Below are 22,315 nucleotides of genomic sequence, written 5' to 3' on the forward strand. Positions count from 1 at the left end.
GATGACTCTCACTCTTTCCTGTGGACTCTGGTGGAGAGTGGAGCTAGGAATGCTCTCTACCTTTAATAGATAGAGGAATCTAGGCCTTTCTCTCTCTCTTTACAAAATTCTTATTCTCCTTAATAAATGCTTAAAAGTCTGACTCTTGCTAAAGCTTATAATTTATTGGTGACCACTCATTAGATATTTTAGACAGTATAGCTAGAATTTTAGCTTTTACAATGTGGATTTATTTCTAATTAAAACATTCCTAAAATGTGTCATCATTAATTTGGCCCTCATATATCCAAGTGTGACCATGTTACCTATGCACACTGAGATTGGCCTTATCCCAAGAGATAGGAAGCTGTCATTCTCAACAGTACTCAAGAGACACTACCATTAGACATTGCTATATTAATAAATACAACTTCCTCCAATGATGTAGGTGCCATTCTTTCACGCCCACTTTTTATAAGGTCCTAACTAACTACAAAATATAGGGCTTGGAGTTGCAGATGTTTTCTAGGCTCAGTTGTTTCAGAACCCTGTCTTATGTATGAGTTTAACATTATATCTTCTCTAGATGGCCCACATGCCACCAAGTCCATGTCCTTTCTCATATGTGTTGGTATTGTCAACAAGTATAATTTACTATATACTAGTTCTATAACCCATAATATACCAGGACAGAGACGTCCCATTTCCATAAAAATGTGCTCTTTTCTAGACAGACCATATTCTTTGGTTTAATATAAACTTAAATAAGCAAACAAAACAAGGTGGGTCGGGGGAAGGTGAGAGGCAGATCAAATACTACTGGGAGATCTCTTCTCTCTCCTCCCACATAGTTTAAGAAACCCCAAACTTGTGGATTAAGAGATAGCCTTAGCCATGGTTCTATGCTGTCTTCATTTCTTGGAAAACTTGTCATGTTAAACGATGTGCTTCCCATTCCACCAGATTAACGATAATGAAGTTTCTAGTAATGCACTGTATATCCTGAATAAACAACATGAAAATTGCACCTTTGAAGTTCATAGACAATGAAAAAGAGAAAGAACAGGCTTCCTCTTCTATTGTTCATAAGATCTATTAGCACCTTTGGATAATTTCTTCTTCACGGTCTTGAGAAATTGCTACAGTGAAATGTCCTTCCCTCTCAATGCTGCCCTTTTAATGCCTAGCCCTTCTGTGAAGACACGAGGCTGAGCTTTGGGCAGAATGAGAGACTGGGTGTGAAGCGAAGCATTCTTGTGTTTGTAGAAAGAGAAGAAAGAGTTCAAATCAGAGTCTGTGAGTGTACCTAGAGACCATAGAATGGTCCGTTCCAAGATCTCAGGACGTGATGCTCACTGGAAGCTGTGCGTGGGGTTCCTTTCTGAGGCTGAATTGCAGCCCCTGAGCTCAAACCTCTGAGCTGTCACTAGCGTACTGATGCTGGGGCATCATTGGTTCACTGCTCCCTGATCCGTCTGGGGCTTCCTTCTTTTTGGAGCTCTCTTTCCTCTTTAGCAGCAGTACGGTGATTGCAATTAGACAGATGGTAAGCAGGCCAGTGGCTACACCTGTGATAACTGTGATGAGGTTTACTTCAGGACTGCTGTTGTTCAACTCCCTGGGAAGAACTCCATCCAGAGGAGCTTCACTTTGGGGAATCTGCCTCTTGTTGGTGCGGTCCAGGGCTATGTGCTGGATGTTTGTTCCTCTGTTGCTTTCAGCCCCAATTTCCTTGGCAAGTGGGGGAGCATCTCTGGCCTCTCTTTTCTTTCTGCTCTGTGTGGATGTTCTAAGTATCCCAGGACTTGACAGAGAGTGGTACTGATACTCTGTACTCCTTTTACCAACACCTCGGTTAGTATTCTCTTTGGATCTGACTGTATAGATCGTATGTATGTACCATTCCCTGCCAAGCGAGACCTGGAAAACCAACAGAAAAATCATTGTTATTGGACTAAAGCTATTTGGCCAGTCTCATTAACTGTGTCCTAGGAAGTCAACAGAGGGTGGATTTTAAAGAATGCTAATTTTACTTAGTTGGTTGTATTCATTCATTCATTTATCCAGAAAATATTTAAGCACTTATTTACCAATCAATCAACAAGCATTTATTAAGTGCCTATGCTCCATGCATTATGAATAGGAATAAAAGCTGGACTTGGAATTTCACTGGTAGAGGGAATTTCCAGGTGAGGAATCTTCCTCTACCAATGCAGGTTGCCATCTTTTCTGCAGCATACAGTTTTAGAGAGTTAGACAGATGGTAAGCAGGCCAGTGGCTACACCTGTGGTATTGAGAAGTTGAATGACTTGCCCAGGATCCTCAGATTGCAAAGACTAACTCATTACTCACCTGAAATAGTGGTGTTGAGTCAACTTTAAATCCATCAGATCCAGGCTGCTTAACTAAGAGAACTGCTTCAGGGTCATCTGCGGCAAGTTTGGCATTGAATAGAACATTTCCAAAGCTGGTGGCTTGGGTTTCTGGTTGAGCTTTGTCCTAAACGATAAAGGAAATGATTGGCTGCTGAAGATAACACCATACTTTGTAAGCCTGCCTGCCTGCCTTCCTTCCTTCCCTTTCTCTCTCTCTCTCCCCATACCTCTTCCTCCTCCCTCTCTCTCTTATAAATAAAGAGAAAAACAAATTTTCTTCTATGCGACTAAGCTCAAGAAGACTAGGAGGTTTTAATAAGACAGAATCCAACCAACTGGAAACCCATTCAGTGACTTAAAAAATGGAGACTTACCACAATTTTAAATCTATACAGGAGAGAAGGGGAGTCTGCTAAGCAACCATATTCAGCATTACTTGGACTATATTTAGGTACATAGCCATCAGCTCCAGTACAGAGGAACACTTTCTCAATGCTGCAGTAGAAAGAATCACCCAGGTTCTGTACAGGATCCACCATTACTCGACCATAAATGATATCACCTGGAAGGAGAGGTAGGCTATAATAGCTGTTAAGATCCTGTGAGGGACAGGCAAAGGAAGGGGTCACTTCCTTGGCACAAACCAGTCTTCTATAATGATTAAAATACCAGTCACACAGATATCTCTATAGATACAAACTTAATTTTCTTCCTAGAGCTATATAGGAAGTTCCAGGTGAGGAACTACATCTCCCAACGAATTCTACTTCCTTCTCTACAACTCATAGTACTAGAGAATAAAGAGGAGGCCTGGAAGGTTAAGTGATTTTTCTCAGGATCACATGACCTGTATGTATCAGAGGCAGAGGTCTTCCTGACTACAAGACAAGTTCCCTGCCCTGGGTACCATACTTCTAATATGGCAAAAATCATAACAAAATATCAAGGGGATGAAGAAAAAGAAAAAAAACAAAAGAAGATGCAATCACATTGCAATTCTACTTAAAACAGAAATTATCAAAGCTATCTGATAATAGATAAAAAAATTAGTGGAATAGGTTGTACAATAACTTCATCACTCCTGATACTGAGAGGTAAAGTAATTGGCCCAGGGTTCTAAAGCCAGCAAATACTGAGAAGGGGATTTCACCCCAAGTCTCCTCATTCCCAAAGTTTGTACAACACTAGCCATTAAACTGTACTGCTTTTCAAAAAATGCTGCTAGTAATAATGTATCCATATTTTAGATATGGAAAAAGATTGTGAAAACAAGGCTGATATGTATACTACTATGCTAAATATACATCTTTTTAGAATGAGTTTAATAATTGGTAAAAAGTAGAAGTCACAAATACAATTTTCTATCAAGGCTTTTTTGTTTGTTTCATCTAACAAGTTCAATTTTCTTATTTTCTCCTCCTATGCTCTATACAGTGAATCCTTATAATTATTTAAAAAAATATTTTTGGGAGGTGGGGCAATGAGGGTTAAGTAACTTGCCCAGAGTCACACAGATAGTAAGTGTCAATTGTCTGAGGATGGATTTGAACTCAGGTCCTCCTGAATCTAGGGCTGGTGCTTTATCCACTGCATCACCGAGCTGCCCCCTAAATCCTTGCAATTCTTATGGAAATTAAAATAAATATGCATCTACATATGTGTATATTAAATATCATTCAGGTAAGGATAGTTTTCCCATAGCTAGCAGTTAGTCAACAACAACAACAACAAATGCCCAATTCCAATAGCCATATGAAAATGAATTTTTGTTTTTTGCGGGGCAATGGGGGTTAAGTGACTTGCCCAGGGTCACACAGCTGGCAAGTGTCAAGTGTCTGAGGCCAGAATCCAGGGCTGGTGCTTTATCCACTGTGCCACCTAGCCGCCCCCCAAAATGAATTTTTAAAATGATTTTTAGAAGTCCCCCAGAGAGACTAGGTTTATTCCATATAAAAATAACTGCAAAAGCAATAGTCTTATAGACATACTTGGATAGCAGCTGGACCAGATCCCTTTCTACATGTAAACATACCTTCTGTAAATGCAACATCACTCTCCTGCCCAAATCCCATTGATCCATCAGACAACCAGAGACTCTTCTTGGATAGAAGGAACATCTGTGTGTTCAAGCTAAACTCTGCTGCCACAGGGTCACTGACCTAAAACCAATCAGAAAAACTCTTTAATGTGTTCCCCTTGAACACTGTGAAGATGTCAAAATAAAACACTGTCGTTTTTTCATCATCCCAAGAGAATGCAGCTTTTGATATTATCTATGTTAATCTAGTGTCAGTCATTTAGTTATTGATTTACTATATTGATACTATGCCAGGAGCTGTGGTTATGTCTGATTATGTCAATATAACAATATTATGTGCTTCCATGGTGATAATGTGATAAAATGTGATTTCATTGGTGGAGGACATTGATACTGACTACAAGCCATGTGTTGTGGGCCGTGATACTTTGAAAGAGACTTGGTATAGCTTGGATTAGCTTCCCATCAGGTGGATTGGTTGGAAACCCAAGTGTGGGTCCTTGTTGTGAATATATAATAACTACCTTATGTATTGGCTTGTGGGTTTCACAGAACTCATGGAAACCCCATGGACTGCTTCTACTTTACCTGGGGAATCATAGAGCATGTCTTAGGGGATGTTTTAGGAGAAAGCTGAGAAAAGTTATGTTCACCTTATTCCTTTGCTTAGGAAAAGTGAACAGGATTCATTACTTAGTAGATGATTCTTAGGGTCTTGTTCACTGAAGTTCAGAGAAGTTAAATGACATTCACAGAATTTGAACCCAGGTCTTCAAAACAATGAGCCCCACACTGCTGTACCAACTTGTCTCTCCTTATGTGTAAGACTTAGGAAAGCACTAAAATGGTGGGCCAAACTGTCTATGAGGGGGAAAACAAGCAAAAATGCTACCAGGCATGATCTTTTCCACTTCTTTGTCTTATGGAATATATGTGGTTAGCTTACTATTAGCCAACACTCAATATTATTCATTGAACCCTATTCGCCTCCAAATCTCTTTTATGCAGAGCAATGTTACATAGCTTGGACCAATATCAAAGTGTAAGATTTAAAATTCTCCTTAAATATCAAGAAAAAAAACACACCTCACAGTAGAAACATATAAGAATACTTCAGGGAGTTATCCCCAAGATTGCAGTTTCTGCCCAGAGAAGTCTACTGAGTCCAATTCAGGGGAGGATAAAGTCATTAAGATGCTACTGCTTTCTGTAGCGAACTTGGCTTATCTTAAAGAATTGCTCCTGGGGGCAGTTTAAGCAGAAGGGACAGCATGAAGAATTGGCAAGAATTTGCAAGACTGAATTGTGCATCAGAAATCCTGGGTTCAAGTCCCAATTTTGCTACTATGTGGTATTAAGTCCTATAACATCTTTTCTTTTTTTTTTTTTTTTTTGCCTTTACTTTTCTTATCTGCAAAATGAGGTGGGACAAGGTGAATTTTAAGGGTCCCTCCAGCTCTAAATCTTATGAAGTACCCACAAGCAATCCCCAACAGATCCTTCAGACTGGCATCTCAGTGAAAAATGAGGCCAATGAGTGTTTATTACATGCTCAGGATATGACAGGCACTGTGCTAAGCATTAGCAGTACAAAAAAGGTAAAAAACTTCAAACAAAAATAGTTCCATTTCTCAAGAAACTTATATTCGAATAAAGTAGACAACATATATTTATATATACATACATATATGTGTGTGTGTATATATATATATATATATATATATATATATAGTCTGAATGCATACATATATGTTTAGGTACTATAAGATGGATAGATAGATGTGTGTTTGAGTGTGTGTGTGTGTGTATAACATATGAATATAATATGAAATAGGAAGGTATTAGCAGTTGGTAGGACCAAGGATGATCTCCTGAAGAAGGTGAGATTTGAGCTGAAACTTGAAGGAAATCAGAGAAACTAAGAGACAGAGGTTAGAGAGCAGAGCATTCTTGGTATTGGAGACAGCCAGTTCAAAGCATAGAGGTGAAAGTTCGAGTATCTTGTTCAAGGAACTCCAAGTAAACCCGAGTAGGTAGACTACAGCATCTATGAAGGGGAGTAAGGTATAATAAGGCAGGGAAGGTAGGAAGGAGACAAATTATGAAGAGCTTTAAATGTTCAACAGGAGAGTTAACATTTTATCTTGGAGGTGAGAGGGAGACATGGCTAGACTTTCACTTTAGAAGAATCACTTTGGTAGCTGAGTGGAGAATAAATTGGAGTGGGTAGATGCAATAAGGAAACCAGTTAGAAGTCTACTGCAGCAGTAGGTTCTTGCAGTAGTTTAGGTGAGAGGTGGTGATGGTCTGAACTAAGGTTGTGTATGTATGAGTGAAGAGAAGGGGAAATACATGAGATATGTGAAGGAAAATTTGGCAATAGATCAGATATGTAGGGTGAATGAAAGTAAAGATTATAGGTCTGGGTGACCAAAGCATGGTAGTGATCTCAATAGCAATAGGATTATTTGGAAAATTTGGGGGGAAATCCCATTTTGATTTTTATTATAATTCTAACTTGTTCATGAGCTCTTTTTTTAGGTCCTTTATATTTTTTTCAGGTTTGGCTTATGATTTTGTGCCAACTCATCTGTGTGCTACATTAAGTACCATACTTAACTTATTTGTAACATGGAAAATATAACTGAATATAATAATACTTTGTCTATAATATAGATTATTGCATATTAAAGGATACAAAATCTCAGAATCTCTTATTTGAATAAAGTTTTATCATTGTGATATGTTTAGAAGGTATTTAATATTTAACTATAAGTAAAAAGACAATTGGATATAATTTAAGCCATGAATACCATTTTCATTGGAAAAATAATACTATAGTAATTTTTTAATGTTGGACACGTGACATGGAGGATATTGATTAAAGGTGACCTCCACAATTATGAAAACCTTCCAATAAAGCAACACAACAAAGAAATAGTTCTCTAAAAACTACCTGCTGAAATCGGATGTCCAGGTCAAATGTGATTGGCTCTCTGGGGTTACAAATCACTGGTAAGCTGTATTCCTGATGTGGAGAGGTTGTGCATGCTATCAGTTTCACAGTATAGGTTCCTGAGTAGTCTCTAACCTGGGAAGGGAAAAGAGAAAATATGGCTCTTCAGCTAAAAAGCTGAGGAAGAGGGGTTTTTAACTTTTTTAGTATCATAAACCCTGCTGGCAGGCTGGTGAAGCCAATGAACTCCTTCATAAAATATTTGAATATATGAAATAAAATACATACGATTGCAAAGGGAAAAAATTATACTGAAGTGCATTTATTAAAGAATGCTTTTAAAAGTTCTTAGACATCTAGTTAACACCCCCTGATTTCCAGCCACCAATGAAAGAAAATAAAGCTAGATCCTTTATCAATTACCGAAAAGTCAGAAACAAAGCTCCATTGTTGGACTGGCTGGTTGTATGTTGGCTCACTCCTTATAAGACGGAGAGAAAAAGTCAGGCCAGGATGATCAGCTGAGATGATCATAGAGCTCATGGAAGACGCTGTAAAGACAACAACAACAATAGTGATCATAGTACCTTGCATTTATAAAGCATTTCATTTTAAAAATACATTTTTATATACATTATTTCCTTTGTTGCATACAACTCTCTGTAATAGACAGGCAAAGCAGGAAATGAAATCAGAGAAAATGACTTGTACTAGTTAAAATTGGTTGCATGTTACAGTACTGGGATTAGACAACCAATCTTTTTACTTCTTTGTGATTGTTTTACTCTGCTGTACTATACACTCAATAGAGAGTGGGATATGGTACATTAGGTTTAATGTCAGAAGATGTAGTTTGAATTCTAGCTCTGCCTGTGTGTGTGATCTTGGGTCTTTTCACCCCTCTGGGTCTCAAATTCCTCAATGTAAAATGAAGGCTTTGGACAAGAAGATAACTAAAGCCCCTTCTAATTATGAGATGGTTCATTGAAATACTTGAAGTGCTTAGGGTCTCTTTTCTAGTGAGTTAGAGGTTATGCACATTTCTAGTGCACAGATGCTATAAGCTAAACTTAACATAACCAGTTAGTTACAGTCAACACAGCTGGGCAAGTCTAATTTAAGTACAGAATCTATTTTTAAAAATTCATATGAGGCCATGTAATACTAAGATTAACTTTAAAACATATCAGCTTAGTAAATGATGTCAGAAAGTCCCTGTTTTTCAATAGATTGTCAACGCTAAAAAAAATACAATTATTTTGATTGGTTCTTTACTTCTTGTAGTTTGATTTCTTTAAAGATAAAATGAGAAACCCTCATTCTCTGAATGGCCAGCTCATCTTCTCTGTTATCAGAACACATATTCAGGAAAAGGGAAGACTACAGAAAGAGTGTGGATGAGGTTCTTATCCCCTTGAGGACTGCCAGATACATGCACACTTTGGAATGGTGGTAATTGGTACAATAAAATGAGGAGTTAAATATTTTTAGGAAAATATATTAATAAAAATATTTCTTTAAATAATGATTCTTTTGGCATTTGGAACATTGTTGACTCTTTTATGGTTAGCTAGTACTTAAGGACAGGTATCTCATAGAATACTACTGCAGATGAGATTCCCTACATAATATCCATGAAACACTCTTGGAAAAGGCAGTTCTTCATCTCAAGGAAGAAGTTGAAATTCCGTTGTTTCTATTACAATTCTATATTTTTTCCTAATACATTTTCCCTTGGTACATCAATCAATCATTTCCCAATTATAGACACCCTCTACTTTTCCATGAAAAAAATTAAGCAAAATTATTGAATGTAGCCATTGTTATTGAAGTACATCTAACCTCCCACTTTAAAAAATGACTATTTTTTACTAGAAAGAGTTTGTTTTGACCTCAGTCATTTGGATTAGCCTTCATAATTTATTTGATTTTGTGGACATTTAATACGTTGCCTTTATTTACATTCTTTTAATTACTGTATGTATTGTTCTTTTGATTCTAGTTTCCATTAAGATTTATATTATTATTATTATTATTATTTTTAGTGAGGCAATTGGGGTTAAGTGACTTGCCCAGGGTCACATAGCTAGTAAGTGTTAAGTGTCTGAGGCCAGATTTGAACTCAGGTACTCCTGACTCCAGGGCTGGTGATCTATCCACTGCGCCACCTAGCTGCCCCTATTCCATTAAGATTTAATTCCATTTGGCTCAATCCAATAAATATGTTAGTACCTACTATATACCGAACAAAATACTGGGCACTGGGGTGTTATAACTACTGTTATAATACTTGATAGTACAAACAGAAGGTAAGGCTAGTTTTTATGGTTTCTATATAAGAAAAAATTATTAATAGTTAGAAAATATTAATGATAGCACCTTTGTACTGTCCTACAATTTCAAAGAAAAAAAAAACAAAAGCAAAGGAGGTACCTACCCATACAGCAGCTAGGTGGCACAGTAGATAGAGTGCTGGGCTTGAAGTCAGGAAAATCTGAGTTCAAATCCAGCCTGAGATACTAGCTGTGTGATCCCAGGCAAGTCATTTAATCTCTGTTTCCTTTAGTTTTCTCAACAATAAAATGGAGATAATATACCTACCTTATAGGGTTGTTGTAACGATCAAATGAATTAATTGTAAAGCACTTAGGACAGTGCCTTGGCACACAGTAGGCGCTATATAAATGCTTGTTCCCTTCTCTTCTCTCCCACATCAGATAAAGAGCAAGCTTTAAAGAGAGGAAGACTTGTTTTCAAGTCCTATCTCTGGTGCATACTGACTGAGTGGCTTTAAACAAGCCATTTAACCTCTGAACACACTAGGAGACTCTCAGACAAAATTAAAGAGAAGTTGGTGATTTGGATAGGTAGGAGGAGTTTCCTCATTTGAGCATTCTCCATGTCAATGAAATCACAGCTCTAGTCTCTATCTCTAAATAAAAGCAATATATTGTAGATGATCTCAGTGGTTCTGAAATGTTTTTGTCCATCATCCATTATTATTTTAGCTAAAAAGATCATGACAGACTTAACAGTTGAGTTGGTAACACTAATTCAAATTGGAACACTCAGGAGACTTGGGTGTGTATATGTTCATGCAATTGAGAGTGTAAGTTCCATAAAATTAGTGGGAGAAATGCTCAGACTGATAATATTCAATAATAAAGGCTACAGAACTTGGCAAGAGTAGCATGCCATGGCATGCCCTTTGAGAACCACTGGATTACAGGAATATAATCAAGGCTATCAATGAACTTTCAAGCTTTTTTATAGACCATATGATACATTTTTAAAGAAGGATTTCTGTCAATGGTCAAATGCACTGAAAAATTTGAAAACAGAAGAAATGTATGTTGTCTTATTGAGAGGTGATAGGAACAGGAAAACAACCTCTTACCAGGATGGGACAACACAAATAAGCCATGGAATCGAGCTTCTGTCTTGAAGTTTACCACCAAACGTCCTTCCTCGCTGATGCGCATGCTGGTTGGATAAAGGGAACCTACCAGGGAAGGGACCAAATATCAGTGAAAAAATATAAAGGAACACTAGATCCAAGTTAGAATTTTTAAGAACAATAGTTCAAGTATTTTTTTTTTTTGGTGAGGCAATTGGGGTTAAGTGACTTTCCCAGGGTCCCACAGATAGTAAGTGTTAAGTGTCTGAGGCCAGATTTGAACTCAGTTCTTCTGACTCCAGGGCCAGTGCTCTATCCACTGCATCACCTAGCTACCCCCAGTAGTTCAAGTATTTTAAAGATAAATTCATGTTGTTAAACTTTCTTGGAGCTCTTATCAGATGGATCAGAGCAGAATTCTACAGGCATTTGTTAATGGCAGCAGCATTTATCTTTTTCCCTATCCCTGGGGTGGTAAAAGAAGATGTCTTAGGAATGAAAAGAAATAAAACTGATGAAAGTGGATTAAGTCGTTGTAAATTCTGCAAGCCAAGCAGGACGGGTAGAAGTATTATGCCTTGTGAAAGCTCTTCCTAAGCTTTACCCTATAGGAATGAAGTTGGCAAGCTGAAAGCCATGACAAACTTGTCAGAATTAGGGAGTTTGGTAGGTCAAGGCTTTAAAGGTACCTGCATTCTGCATATTCTACTAAAATTCATAGGCTTGCAGAAAACAATTGTTCCAGCAAACCTAGCAGTTTGACAGGAGTTGGCTCTAGGTACGAGAAGGATGTGATGTCCTTATGCTGGAGACTTAGAAGCTTAAAAAGTAACACTGTGAGGAGTCACTTAAAATCCATGTGTTTTGTTTTTTTAGCAAAAGGGGAAAAACAGTTTGAAGATGAGCTGTGGGTAATTTTTCAATGATATCATGACATTTAACATAGCTCTTAACAAAACCATAATCCAGTTAAGACCATAAGTTTACACTTGAAATAGTCTGTCAATTCTTTTTTTCTTTTCTCTATTTTTTTTTAAAAGGTTGTTATGGGCATTGTGCCACAACTGGGTATGTAACTAGGATAACACTGTATTTCTGAAAGTAAACAGTACTATGTCTGATTAATGGGACTAATTAACTGCATATTTCTGGATTTTGAATCATGACTCTGGAATGGGGATGGATCTCAGGTCATGACATAATATATAGGCAGTTCTTTGTAAACCTTAACATGTTATATAAAGATCATTGCCTAGGAAGAGTGAAAACATGTGAAACAAGCCCTATACTGACATATGTCACCATAGCAACAGAAAGGTCTTTGCAAACCTTAATATTTATATGAAGATCATTGCCTAGGAAAAGTGAAAGCATGTGAAACATAGTCCTATCCTGACATTTGTCACTAGAGTTCTCTGTTATTTGGGCTAATAATCTCACAGTGACAGGTTAGTATATGTTTCTATTGCACACTTATGTTCAGAAATAAAAGCCTATCAACTATTTTGATGTGGTATCTCTTCTAGAGGGATCTTTCTTTTCAAGAACTGAAATTGGGGGGCAGCTAGGTGGCACAGTGGATAAAGCACTGGTCCTGGATTCAGGAGAACCAGAGTTCAAATCCAGCCTCAGACACTTGATACTTACTAGCTGTGTGACCCTGGGCAAGTCACTCAATCTTCATTGCTCTGCCCCCCAAAAGAAAAAAATTGAAATTGATATGAAAAAATAAACAAACAAAAAAAGAGAACCGAAATTGACTGTTAGGTTGCCTTGACTGAATCATGGGGCTGTTTTACAATATATAAATTATTTGGTTTGGCAGAATGTTTTCCCAGATATTTTGTAAGACTTAAATATTGTAATATTTCTGGGTCTTAAATGATATAACTTTCAATGTACTTACATTATGAGCGTACAGCCAAGTGATTTTTTTATGAAAAATTATGCTATTTAAAAAAGAGTAATTGAATATATTGAAATTTGTTTCCAATCTTTCAGAACTTAGCATGGTGGTGGTGGTGGGGAATCCTTAGGATATATATCTGTAGGTCAGAGATTCTTAATCTAGGCTCCATGGACCCCAAGGAGTCCTAGAATCAATTTCAGAGGTTATATGAACTTGGATGGTAAAAAAAAATACATCTTTATTTTCATTAACCTCTAACTGAAATTGAACATTACCTTCAATTATTAAAAAAAAAAAAGATCCTGAGAAGGGATCCATAGGCTTTACCAGACTGTCAAAGGGGTGTTTTTTCATATGTATATTTATGAATATAAAAGAAACAAATCTATATTTATAAATATTGAATAGAAGTAATGTAAAGACCTTCAAATCCCAGGACCTACCTTGAAGTTCAGCTTCTGGTGGGCTGCCAATTCCATCATTCCACAAGATGGCAGTGTCGTACACAAAAGTCAGTCGAAGCTCAGACTTTAGGTCAAAATGTTGCCATCCTCCCACCCCCACTGGGGAGTGGAAAACATAGGAAACATAGAGTGGAACTCTCAGTGTGACATAGGATTGTACTAGATTCAGGACCTAAAGAGGGATGACAGAATTGTTTTTATCAAAGTGTATTTAAACACAAACACCATTGAAACTAAATGTACAACAAAAAAAGCTGGAGCCTGGGCATAGGCCAATTTACTTCAGAGTGAACTTTCTTCCTTTTATTTTATTTAATATCATCAGTTAGAGGAATCACTGAAGTGGCAACATTTCTACTACATTTTTGTTCTATATCATTCTATCCTGGATCAGTTAAAGACCTGTTAATAGACTTGTTTTTATGGGAGCAAAGAATTTTTAGTCTGAGATCTGAGTTCAAATACATATACAATGCCAATAGTTCCTTATTTGGACCAATTTCTGTTTCCCAGATGTCCACCCCATTAAAAAATAAGTCTGGGCTACATGGTAGCCAATGAGACAAAGAAGGAAGTATTTTCTACCTGATTATATAGCCTGCATGGGATGCCTCCAAAGTGGCATGTGTCTTGAGCAGCATTGGTAACAGAGGGGTTTATTTGGATCTTATGCCTATTTCCCTGAGGTGTTAAAAGTATGGTTGAGATAACTATAAAGATCTTAGTGTGTATGAGTGTGTGTGTGTATGTGTGCGAGAGAGAGAGAGAGAGAGAGAGAGAGAGGAGAGAGAGAGAGAGAGAGAGAGAGAGAGAGAGAGAGAGAGAGAGAGAGAGAGAGAGAGAGGAGTCACCTCTATACTTATAGTAGTTCCATTATGAGATTTACTTATAATATCATAGTCTATAGAACTGGAACAGACCTTATTGATCATGCTAGTCCAAACCCTCATTTTCCAGAGTGGGAACCTGGAACTCAGAAATGAAGGGATTTGCTTCAGGTTGCACACCTAATAAGCAGCAGAACCAGCATTCACACCCAAGTCTTTTTGTTCCACATTTATTTCTTCCACAGAACACTGCCATCTCAGGTTAGGCTCACAGTGCCACAGGTCTAAATGGCCTCACTAAATATACTCCAGTTCAATGTAAGTCCTTTAAAAAATCTTATGCTATTTTTTTTATTTTATAGCATTTGCATTAAAAACTGTATGTGTATGTATAGCCCCCCCGAAAACAAATTCTTATGACAAAGTTGTGGTTTTTTTTTTATTTAAGAAAGAAAAGCAGTTCAGAAAACCAACCAACACTTAAAATCCGCTTGACAGTATAAGTAATGTTTCCTACCTGCAGTCCCCTCCTTCTGCAAAGAAGGGAGGGAGGCACATTATCTCAACTCTTTCCTGGAGGCAAGCTTGGTGATTATAATTGCAATGTTCATTTTATTTTATTTTTCTTTCCTTCCTTCCTTCCTTCCTTCCTTCCTTCCTTCCTTCCTTCCTTCCTTCCTTCCTTCCTTCCTTCCTTCCTTCCTTCCTTCCTTCCTTCCTTCCTTCCTTCCTTCCTTCCTTCCTTCCTTCCTTCCTTCCTTCCCTCCCTCTCTCCGTCCCTTCCATCCTTCATTCCTTCTTTCCTTCCTTCCTTCCTCCCTCCCCTCCTCCCTTCCTCCCTTCCTCCCTTCCTTCTTTCCTTCTTTCCTCGCTGGCTTCCTTCCTCCCTCCCCTCTCCCTTCCCTTTTCCCCCTCCCTTTTTCCTTTCCTTATTTATTTTTGTTTGCAGTCTTTTCTTAATAAAGTTCCAACACCACCACCTTTCCCAGTCCAAAATGGTTCTTACGTAAGCTATCAAATTCTACCTTCCATGTTGCTAGGCACAGCCTACTTATAATGGGATTACTCCCAAATGTACAAACACCCTGCTTTCAATGGTTAATAGCTTCCCAGAAGGAGGTTCCCTGCTTTATGAACTGTCCAATTTCGGGTACAAACTCCCACCTCCTTTCTCTGCCTCCCCCCAACAAAAAGGAATCTTTTCCAGTTCCAGGATCTTAAGGACTAAAACACAACATTCCACCTCCTAACTCCAAGCATTTCACTGGCTGTTTCCTATGCTTAAAACTCTTTTATTCCTTATCTGCACCTTCTAGATTCCCTGGCTTCCTTCAAGTTTCAGCTAAAGACAGACCTTCTGGAAGAAGCCTTTTTTACATTTCCCCTTTGTCTCAGATCACGACTGTTACTCCTGCTTTCTTTGCTTTCCATTGCTTTCTCTCTGAAATCAGCTCATTTTGTGCTGTCTCTATCTTGTTTGTATATTATTGTTTACATAACATCCTTCCCCCCACATTAGAATGTGAACTATTAGAAAGAGAAGACCATATTTTTACCTTTCCAGATTTTAACGCAGTGCCTAGAACATAGTAAGCATTTAAGAAATACTAGGTGAATGATTGACTAATACATTTTAGCCTGAGAAGACCAAGACTTTTTCCTACTGCTCCTGGTAGGAAGACACGGAGATGGTGACAGGCATAAATATATGTGTGTAGGGGCAGCTAGGTGGCGCAGTGGATAAAGCACTGGCCTTGGATTCAAGAGGACCTGAGTTCAAATCCAGCCTCAGACACTTGACACTTAACTAGCTGTGTGACCCTGGGCAAGTCACTTAACCCTCATCGCCCTCAAAAAAACCCCCAAAACCAAATAAATATATGTGTGTATCTATTGATCTATCTGTCATGTATCTATTTATCTCTATATCTATATACACATACATATATACATATACACATGTATATACACATACATACACACATATACATATACACACATACACACACACACACACATATTTACCAGCTCAGCATTTAGTACAATGCTTTGCACATATTAGGCACATAGTAGTTGAATTGAATTGGGCAGCAGTCAAGCCAACATGGCCAGGCATACTGTTACTGTTGGAATTACTCTAGTCAGGCCCAGATGCTACCCCATATGTGTTGTCTCCCTTCCGTCTGTCATGAAGGTTTACCCTCCTATTAGTGTTTCTTCCCTTAATTAGAATGTGTGCTCCTTGAGAGCAGGTAATGCCTTTTTTTTTTTTCTAGCTAGATTCCCTGTTTAGCACAGTGCTTCATAAATGATTTTTAATTCATTAATCAATTCAATACAGACATGCCTACACACATACATGTCTAATAAATAACCAAGTTATTGAGCCCTGCAGTTCCTACTGCTGCTTACCAACTTTTGCTCTAGGTCTATGTTGTTGTTGTTGAGCGTCTCAATTGCGTCCAATTCTCTGTGAGCCCATTTGTGGTTTTCTTGGCAAAGATACTGGAGTGGCTTGTCATTTCCTTCTCCACTAGGTCTATGTGGATGAGAGGAAGGGAGTATACTCTCCATAGCATTACCTAGAAAGTGTCTCAGCTCCTCAACTCCCTCTGATTAGATATCTCTTCCTAGAACTTCCATTGAAGGAGGGTGCCCATGCCAGATTTTTCCATTATGGCCAGGTACCTTCCTCCCCACCCCTATTCTTAGCTTTCATTTATGTGTGATCTTCCCACATTAGAATGTAAGCTCCTTGAGAGTGAGACTGGTTTTTTGTTTGTTTGTTTGTTTGCTTGCTTGTATTTGTATCCTCAGCACTTAGAGCAGTGCCTGGAAGATAGTAAATGCTTGTTAAATGCTTGTTGGCTGACTGGTTGACTATCAAAATCCCACAACCTCTAATATAGGCATTTCTGAGGAAATAGGGAATTTCTATTAAGCACTTGTAAGTTACTTTGCAAAAGGGATTCTTTGTTTGTTTGCTTATTTTCAGGGCAAAAGGGGTTAAGTGACTTGCCCAGGGTCACACAGCTAGTAAGTGTCAAGTATCTGAGGCCAAATTTGAATTCAGATACTCCTGAATCCAGGGCCCGTGCTTTATCCACTGTGCCACCTAGCTGCCCCTACAATAGGGATTCTTAACCTGAGATGCACTAACCTCTAGATTTTGGAGGGAAATTGGATGGGAAAAATACATCTCTTTTCAGTATAACTGGTTTCCTATGTTATAGTATTTGGTTCATTTTATGGACTAAAAAGCATTCTTCTGAGAAGGGGTCCATAGACTTCACCAGACTGCCAAAGGGGTCCATGTCACAAAAAAAAGGTTAAGAACATTTGATTTTAGAGAGGGGATATTGAACAGCATGCTTTCCTAAAGTATGGGGGTTAGGATGAAGAGGAATCAATTTGGGAGAGTTATAATTGTGTATCTAAGTATGAGTAAGTTAATACTGACTTTAAATTGACAGGATATTTCGGCTATCAACATAGCAGTAAAAAATACCTTACCTAGAAATCTCTCCATATTGAAAAATAAATCTATAAGTAATCATATTTATGGGTCTTTTATAAGTTTCCAAAACTTTCCTAGACATGGTCTGATTTAATCCTTACAACTGTCCTGTGGGGTAGGTAGAACAGGTTAGCTATTATCCTCATTTTATGAGAAAACCAGCGTGCCAAGAATTTAAGTTGTTCGCCCCAGGTCACATAGAAAGCAAGAGGCTAATTGAGGATGAGTACTAAGATCCTTTCATTCCCAGGCCAGTGTTTCACCTGTAAGTTTGAAAATGTTTTTACTGAAACATTTTTTGTTGAGGGGTTGGGGGAAGGAAGGAAATATGATTTAGGAAAGATTTATTTTCAGTATGAAAAAATGGCTTATATCAATGCTGAATTTCAGTCACTCAGATTAACTTTCATTTCTTTGGTTTGTTTTGCAAGTCTAATAAGAAAGAAATGAAATAGCTTAGGTGGGTAAGTAATAACCTAAAAGCAGTGACTTCACATCGCTGCTCTGATTGAAATATTCCGATGAGACAGTGCCTCCAAATCAAATTCTTATAATCCTTGGTTATTAAAATTAAGTTTGGCTTTGGAAGTTGATCAAACACTTAGGGAAAATGACTGCTCAGAAAGCGAAATATTGATTGTTTGTATATGATACTGGGTTGAGTGACATTATTAATAACTTGTACTATCAGAATAGAATTAAAGGAGACCCTTAAATCCTTTAAGAAATTGTTGGCTTCAAATGAGATGAAGTTAAATAGGGATAAATCAATTACTGAGCCGCCAACAGAAACCAATGGACTGCTGAGCAACTTTAATTTGACCCCCTTTTCATGAAATTTAAGTCATAGAATTACCAAACAAACAAATCCAAATTAAGGAGAAAAATCAATCACCAAACTATTTTTGATTTCTAGCCAATTAGGATTTGCTGCCATTTTATAAAATCCATAATAGTAATCTGAGAAAATATGTTAATAGGCATAAGTCATTACTGAAATTTCATAATTGATCTTAAATAGCCTTTTGTTACAGGAAAAGTGATTAATCCATATGTTATGGTCAATTCAGTTTGATATTTTTCTATATGAATTTAATATGAATTTTATGAATATGAATATATAATGTGAATTCTATATGAATTTAAAATGGAGAAAATGAGGAAGGGCAGTATGGTTTAATGGAAATAATAATAAATTCAGGGTCAGAAAACCTAAGTATTAGCTATACTTTTATCTCTAAGATTTTGAGAAAGCTACTTGACATTTATTAATTTATTCCATAAGTATTTCTAACGTGCCTGTTATGGGTAAAATACTGTGCTACGCAAGGGAGATGTGAAGACAAAATGAAAGTCAGCTTCTGCCCTTAAGAATCTTGCCTTCTTAGGGGGATGGGGCATTTAAAAAGATAAGTAAGTAAAAAATAAATCCAAGAGGAAGAGAATACTAAAAATTAGGAATACCAGAAAAAGAATGCTAAGTTTGGGGAACAGAAAACATCATTATATCTCTTTTCTGGTCCCCTGAAATGCATATAATTCTTGTCTTGTTTCCTTCCCATGGTCCCTGAGTAAATAAAATTAAACAACAGAAAATGAAATTGTTATACAAATTAAAGTGATTATTATTTCAATCTATCTAGTTTGCCACTACTACGAATGAACAACTGGGAAACAATTTATAGCAAATGCTTGCCAAATATAACAGTAAATAAAATTATGTAATATTTGTTACCAGGGGAGTCATTAAAATTTTATGGTTTAGCCATTGAATAGAAAATCAACTCAAATAAGAAACAATGTCAATGCAGCTGTAACTGAGACAGATTTCATCCTTAAAACAATCAGAATTTAAACCTTGGTAGTACTGCTTTGTCTTCTATTTATCCTTTTATACAGCTTGCTTTGTTTTTATTTCTTTGCTTATTGTCTCCTCTATTAGATTGTGAGCTCCGTAAGGGCAGGACTGCCTTTTCCCTTTTTTGTATCCTCAGCACTTAGCACAATGCCTGGCACATAGTAGGCACCTGATAAATGTTTATTGATTGAATTACCAATGGGCTTCTTTAAATGGACAGGAGAATGAATCTTTCTGTTATTCTTGTTTTCTATACTGGGGCCCATATTAGGAAAAGTTGCCAGTTGTTCACATTTTACTTAGTCTAGTGATTTGTGGATGCAGCAGACAGATTGAACAAGGACTATGACAGCAGCAGCTGTGCCACAAGATGGAGATGCAGCAGGACAGATGCCTCTAATAGCTGCACTTTATATTCTCAAGCACACCAAGACACGTATTTTCAGATGTACTCATTAACTTCGACACAGTGCATACATTTATAACAATGCATTGCAGTGATCCCTACTTTTCCCCTATGCTTACTTCATTTCTTATAAGCAATAGACAGAGAATAGTCTTAATGCCTTGTAACATTGACATATGTTGAGGTTATTCAGTTCTAAGGATGAACAACACAGAAGGTGCTGCAAAGCATAGAAAAGACACCGAGAACACTTCCTTATTGATTCCAACAGGGCTTAGCCAAAGAATTCCTTCATGTGAGACAAAACTTCCTTGTAGTTTATCATCTTTATATTTGAGAAGGCAAAAGAAACCTCTGGGATATCTGTTTCTGATCACTGGGAAATTCCATTTTGCTGTCAGGACAGAAGTAAGCTTACAGATGTTTCTTTTTGTTGCCCTACCACCTCTTTCTCATTGAACTTACCTAATAAATTACCTTTCATTTTTCAATACCCCCTTGATATGCCAAATGAATTAGACAACATAACTAATTTGATACCTATTTCACTATGTGTTTAGAGGAAAACAATGAATCCCATGGTGGAAAAGGGAGAAGATGGTGCCAAAACCCACATAATTATTAGGCTTTTCACATATATTATTTCACTCTTGTTTGGCCTTTGGAAGATCTGAACCACATCCACATTGATATCATCACTATAAATAAAACCAGAAAACATAAATAAGGCTGTTGCAGCTAAATGGAAGCCTTGATCACAGAGGTGAATAAAACAGTTGACAGGTTGCTTTCATCATTTGCCCAAAGTCAACAAGAAACATTTCTTGGGCTTGAGATCAAGTTGCTTTCTGGTGCTGAAGATGAGCAGAAGTCAATAGATCACCATGAAGATAACTGAAGTTGATACTCCAATGTCTATTGCAATGGACAAAGTGGAGGAAATCCTGTGAAGAACTTAATATTTATCCTCTAAATTAAATCAACACAAACTTTGATATTCAGAGATTCCCCTTCTTGGTTCTGCTTCTGACTCTCTGGACTTTGCCTTTAAGTATCAGCTACCAGCTCACCCGGAAACATCCTTGTGCCATGCAGGTTCCTTTCCCATCAGTGAGTTCCTTCCAGAGCATTCTTCATCTTGGGGACTTTGCCACATCAGTACTTTTGCCCTGCCCACCCTTCCTTTCATCTTCCTTTTTTATTCTGTCTTTCCCAATTAGAATGTAAGTCCATTAAGGGCAGAGAATGTCTTCCTTTTTATTTATAGTCATATCCCTAGTGCTTAATACAGGGCCTGACACAATAAATGCTTTGTTGCTTCTGTTGGCTTTCCTTCAAAGTAAAAGTGGGTAGTAATATTTCACATTTACACAGCACTTGAATTTTTTTAGGGCATTTTGCTCAAAATAATCTTCTCAATTAAATAGTTACCATCCCAATTTTACAGATAAGGAAACTGAGACTCTAATCTTATACTTATGATTGCTGTCATACTAAGATTGCTTATGATCATAATGTAGTAAGCAATAAATCAAACAAAAAATCATTAAATACCTACTATGTTACAGGCACCAAAAGAGAAGAATGAGATAATCCCTACTCTTAGGGAGTTTGCATTCTGTCATAGAGAATATCAATCAGTGTACTATAGGACATAGTATCTGAGGCATAATTTTAAATCAGATGTCTCCTGATTCGAAGTCTAGTTCTCTTCCTTCTGCACTATCTTAATTCTAGTAAAAGGAAAGATCATGAAAACCAAGGTAGAAAATGTGGTTTGGGGTTAAGAAAGGAAAAAGTATAAACATTTATAGAATCCTCATATTTAGCCATTTTTTTCAGGAGAGGGTCAGAAAGTGCAGGATTTGGGAGACACTGAACAGGATCACCAAAAAAGAAATTGACTATACACATTTTCCTTAATGAAAACCATAATTATTTGAAACAGGTATCCTAGCTGTCCCCACAAGAAAAACAAAGCAGATAAAAAATGCTGATTATCCAGATTACATCTACAGTTGGATGGGCAGCTTCAGTACATATGTCTTGGATCAAAATGCTTACCATGATGCCAGACACATAGTAAATGCAGGTGGCTAGTGAGTTGGGTCTAGAACCAGATAAGAGGAGATGGGACTGAATTACATTCATACAATTCGCTTCAAATGAGTCCAAATTTTCCCCAAGTAGCAATAGTGATATATACTATTGTAAATAATGAGATATTGCAATTTCAAAAGAATTAAAATCATAGATACATCCACCCACAAAATTCTGGTAATCTAGTATATAACACAGGGCAGCCAGGTGGTACTGTGGATAGACCACTGGACCTGAACTCAAGAAAATTCATCTTTCTGAGTTCAAATCCAGCCTTAGACACTTTCTAGTTGTCCAGATAGAATCAAAGGGCAATAATGAACTACCATCTATTACTGATGATATGCCAAGAAGTGGTATCAAAGGCATTCCAGGACATAGATGAACAGAAAAAGGAGGTTGGCCAGCCATGTAGTATAGGCACAGTAGATTGACAGCCTGAGTGCTGCAGTGTATCTGTAAATTATTGAAAATATGCGATGAAGGCC

At 37.4% G+C, this 22,315-nt stretch overlaps 1 protein-coding gene across 1 annotated transcript in view; it reads right to left on the reverse strand.

Annotated features, from left to right (window-relative positions):
• Positions 1-1,386: 1,386 nt before the first annotated feature.
• The window catches only part of FREM2 (FRAS1 related extracellular matrix 2), a 216,199-nt gene continuing 195,270 nt past the window's right edge, over positions 1,387-22,315 (reverse strand). Inside the window, 8 exon segments of the mRNA XM_043997088.1 lie at positions 1,387-1,899; positions 2,333-2,479; positions 2,730-2,917; positions 4,388-4,514; positions 7,350-7,484; positions 7,773-7,900; positions 10,747-10,851; positions 13,099-13,291. Coding sequence (XP_043853023.1) covers positions 1,387-1,899; positions 2,333-2,479; positions 2,730-2,917; positions 4,388-4,514; positions 7,350-7,484; positions 7,773-7,900; positions 10,747-10,851; positions 13,099-13,291 — 1,536 coding nt within the window.

Source organism: Dromiciops gliroides, chromosome 3, assembly GCF_019393635.1.
Source record: "Dromiciops gliroides isolate mDroGli1 chromosome 3, mDroGli1.pri, whole genome shotgun sequence".
Classification (NCBI taxonomy): Eukaryota; Metazoa; Chordata; class Mammalia; order Microbiotheria; family Microbiotheriidae; genus Dromiciops; species Dromiciops gliroides.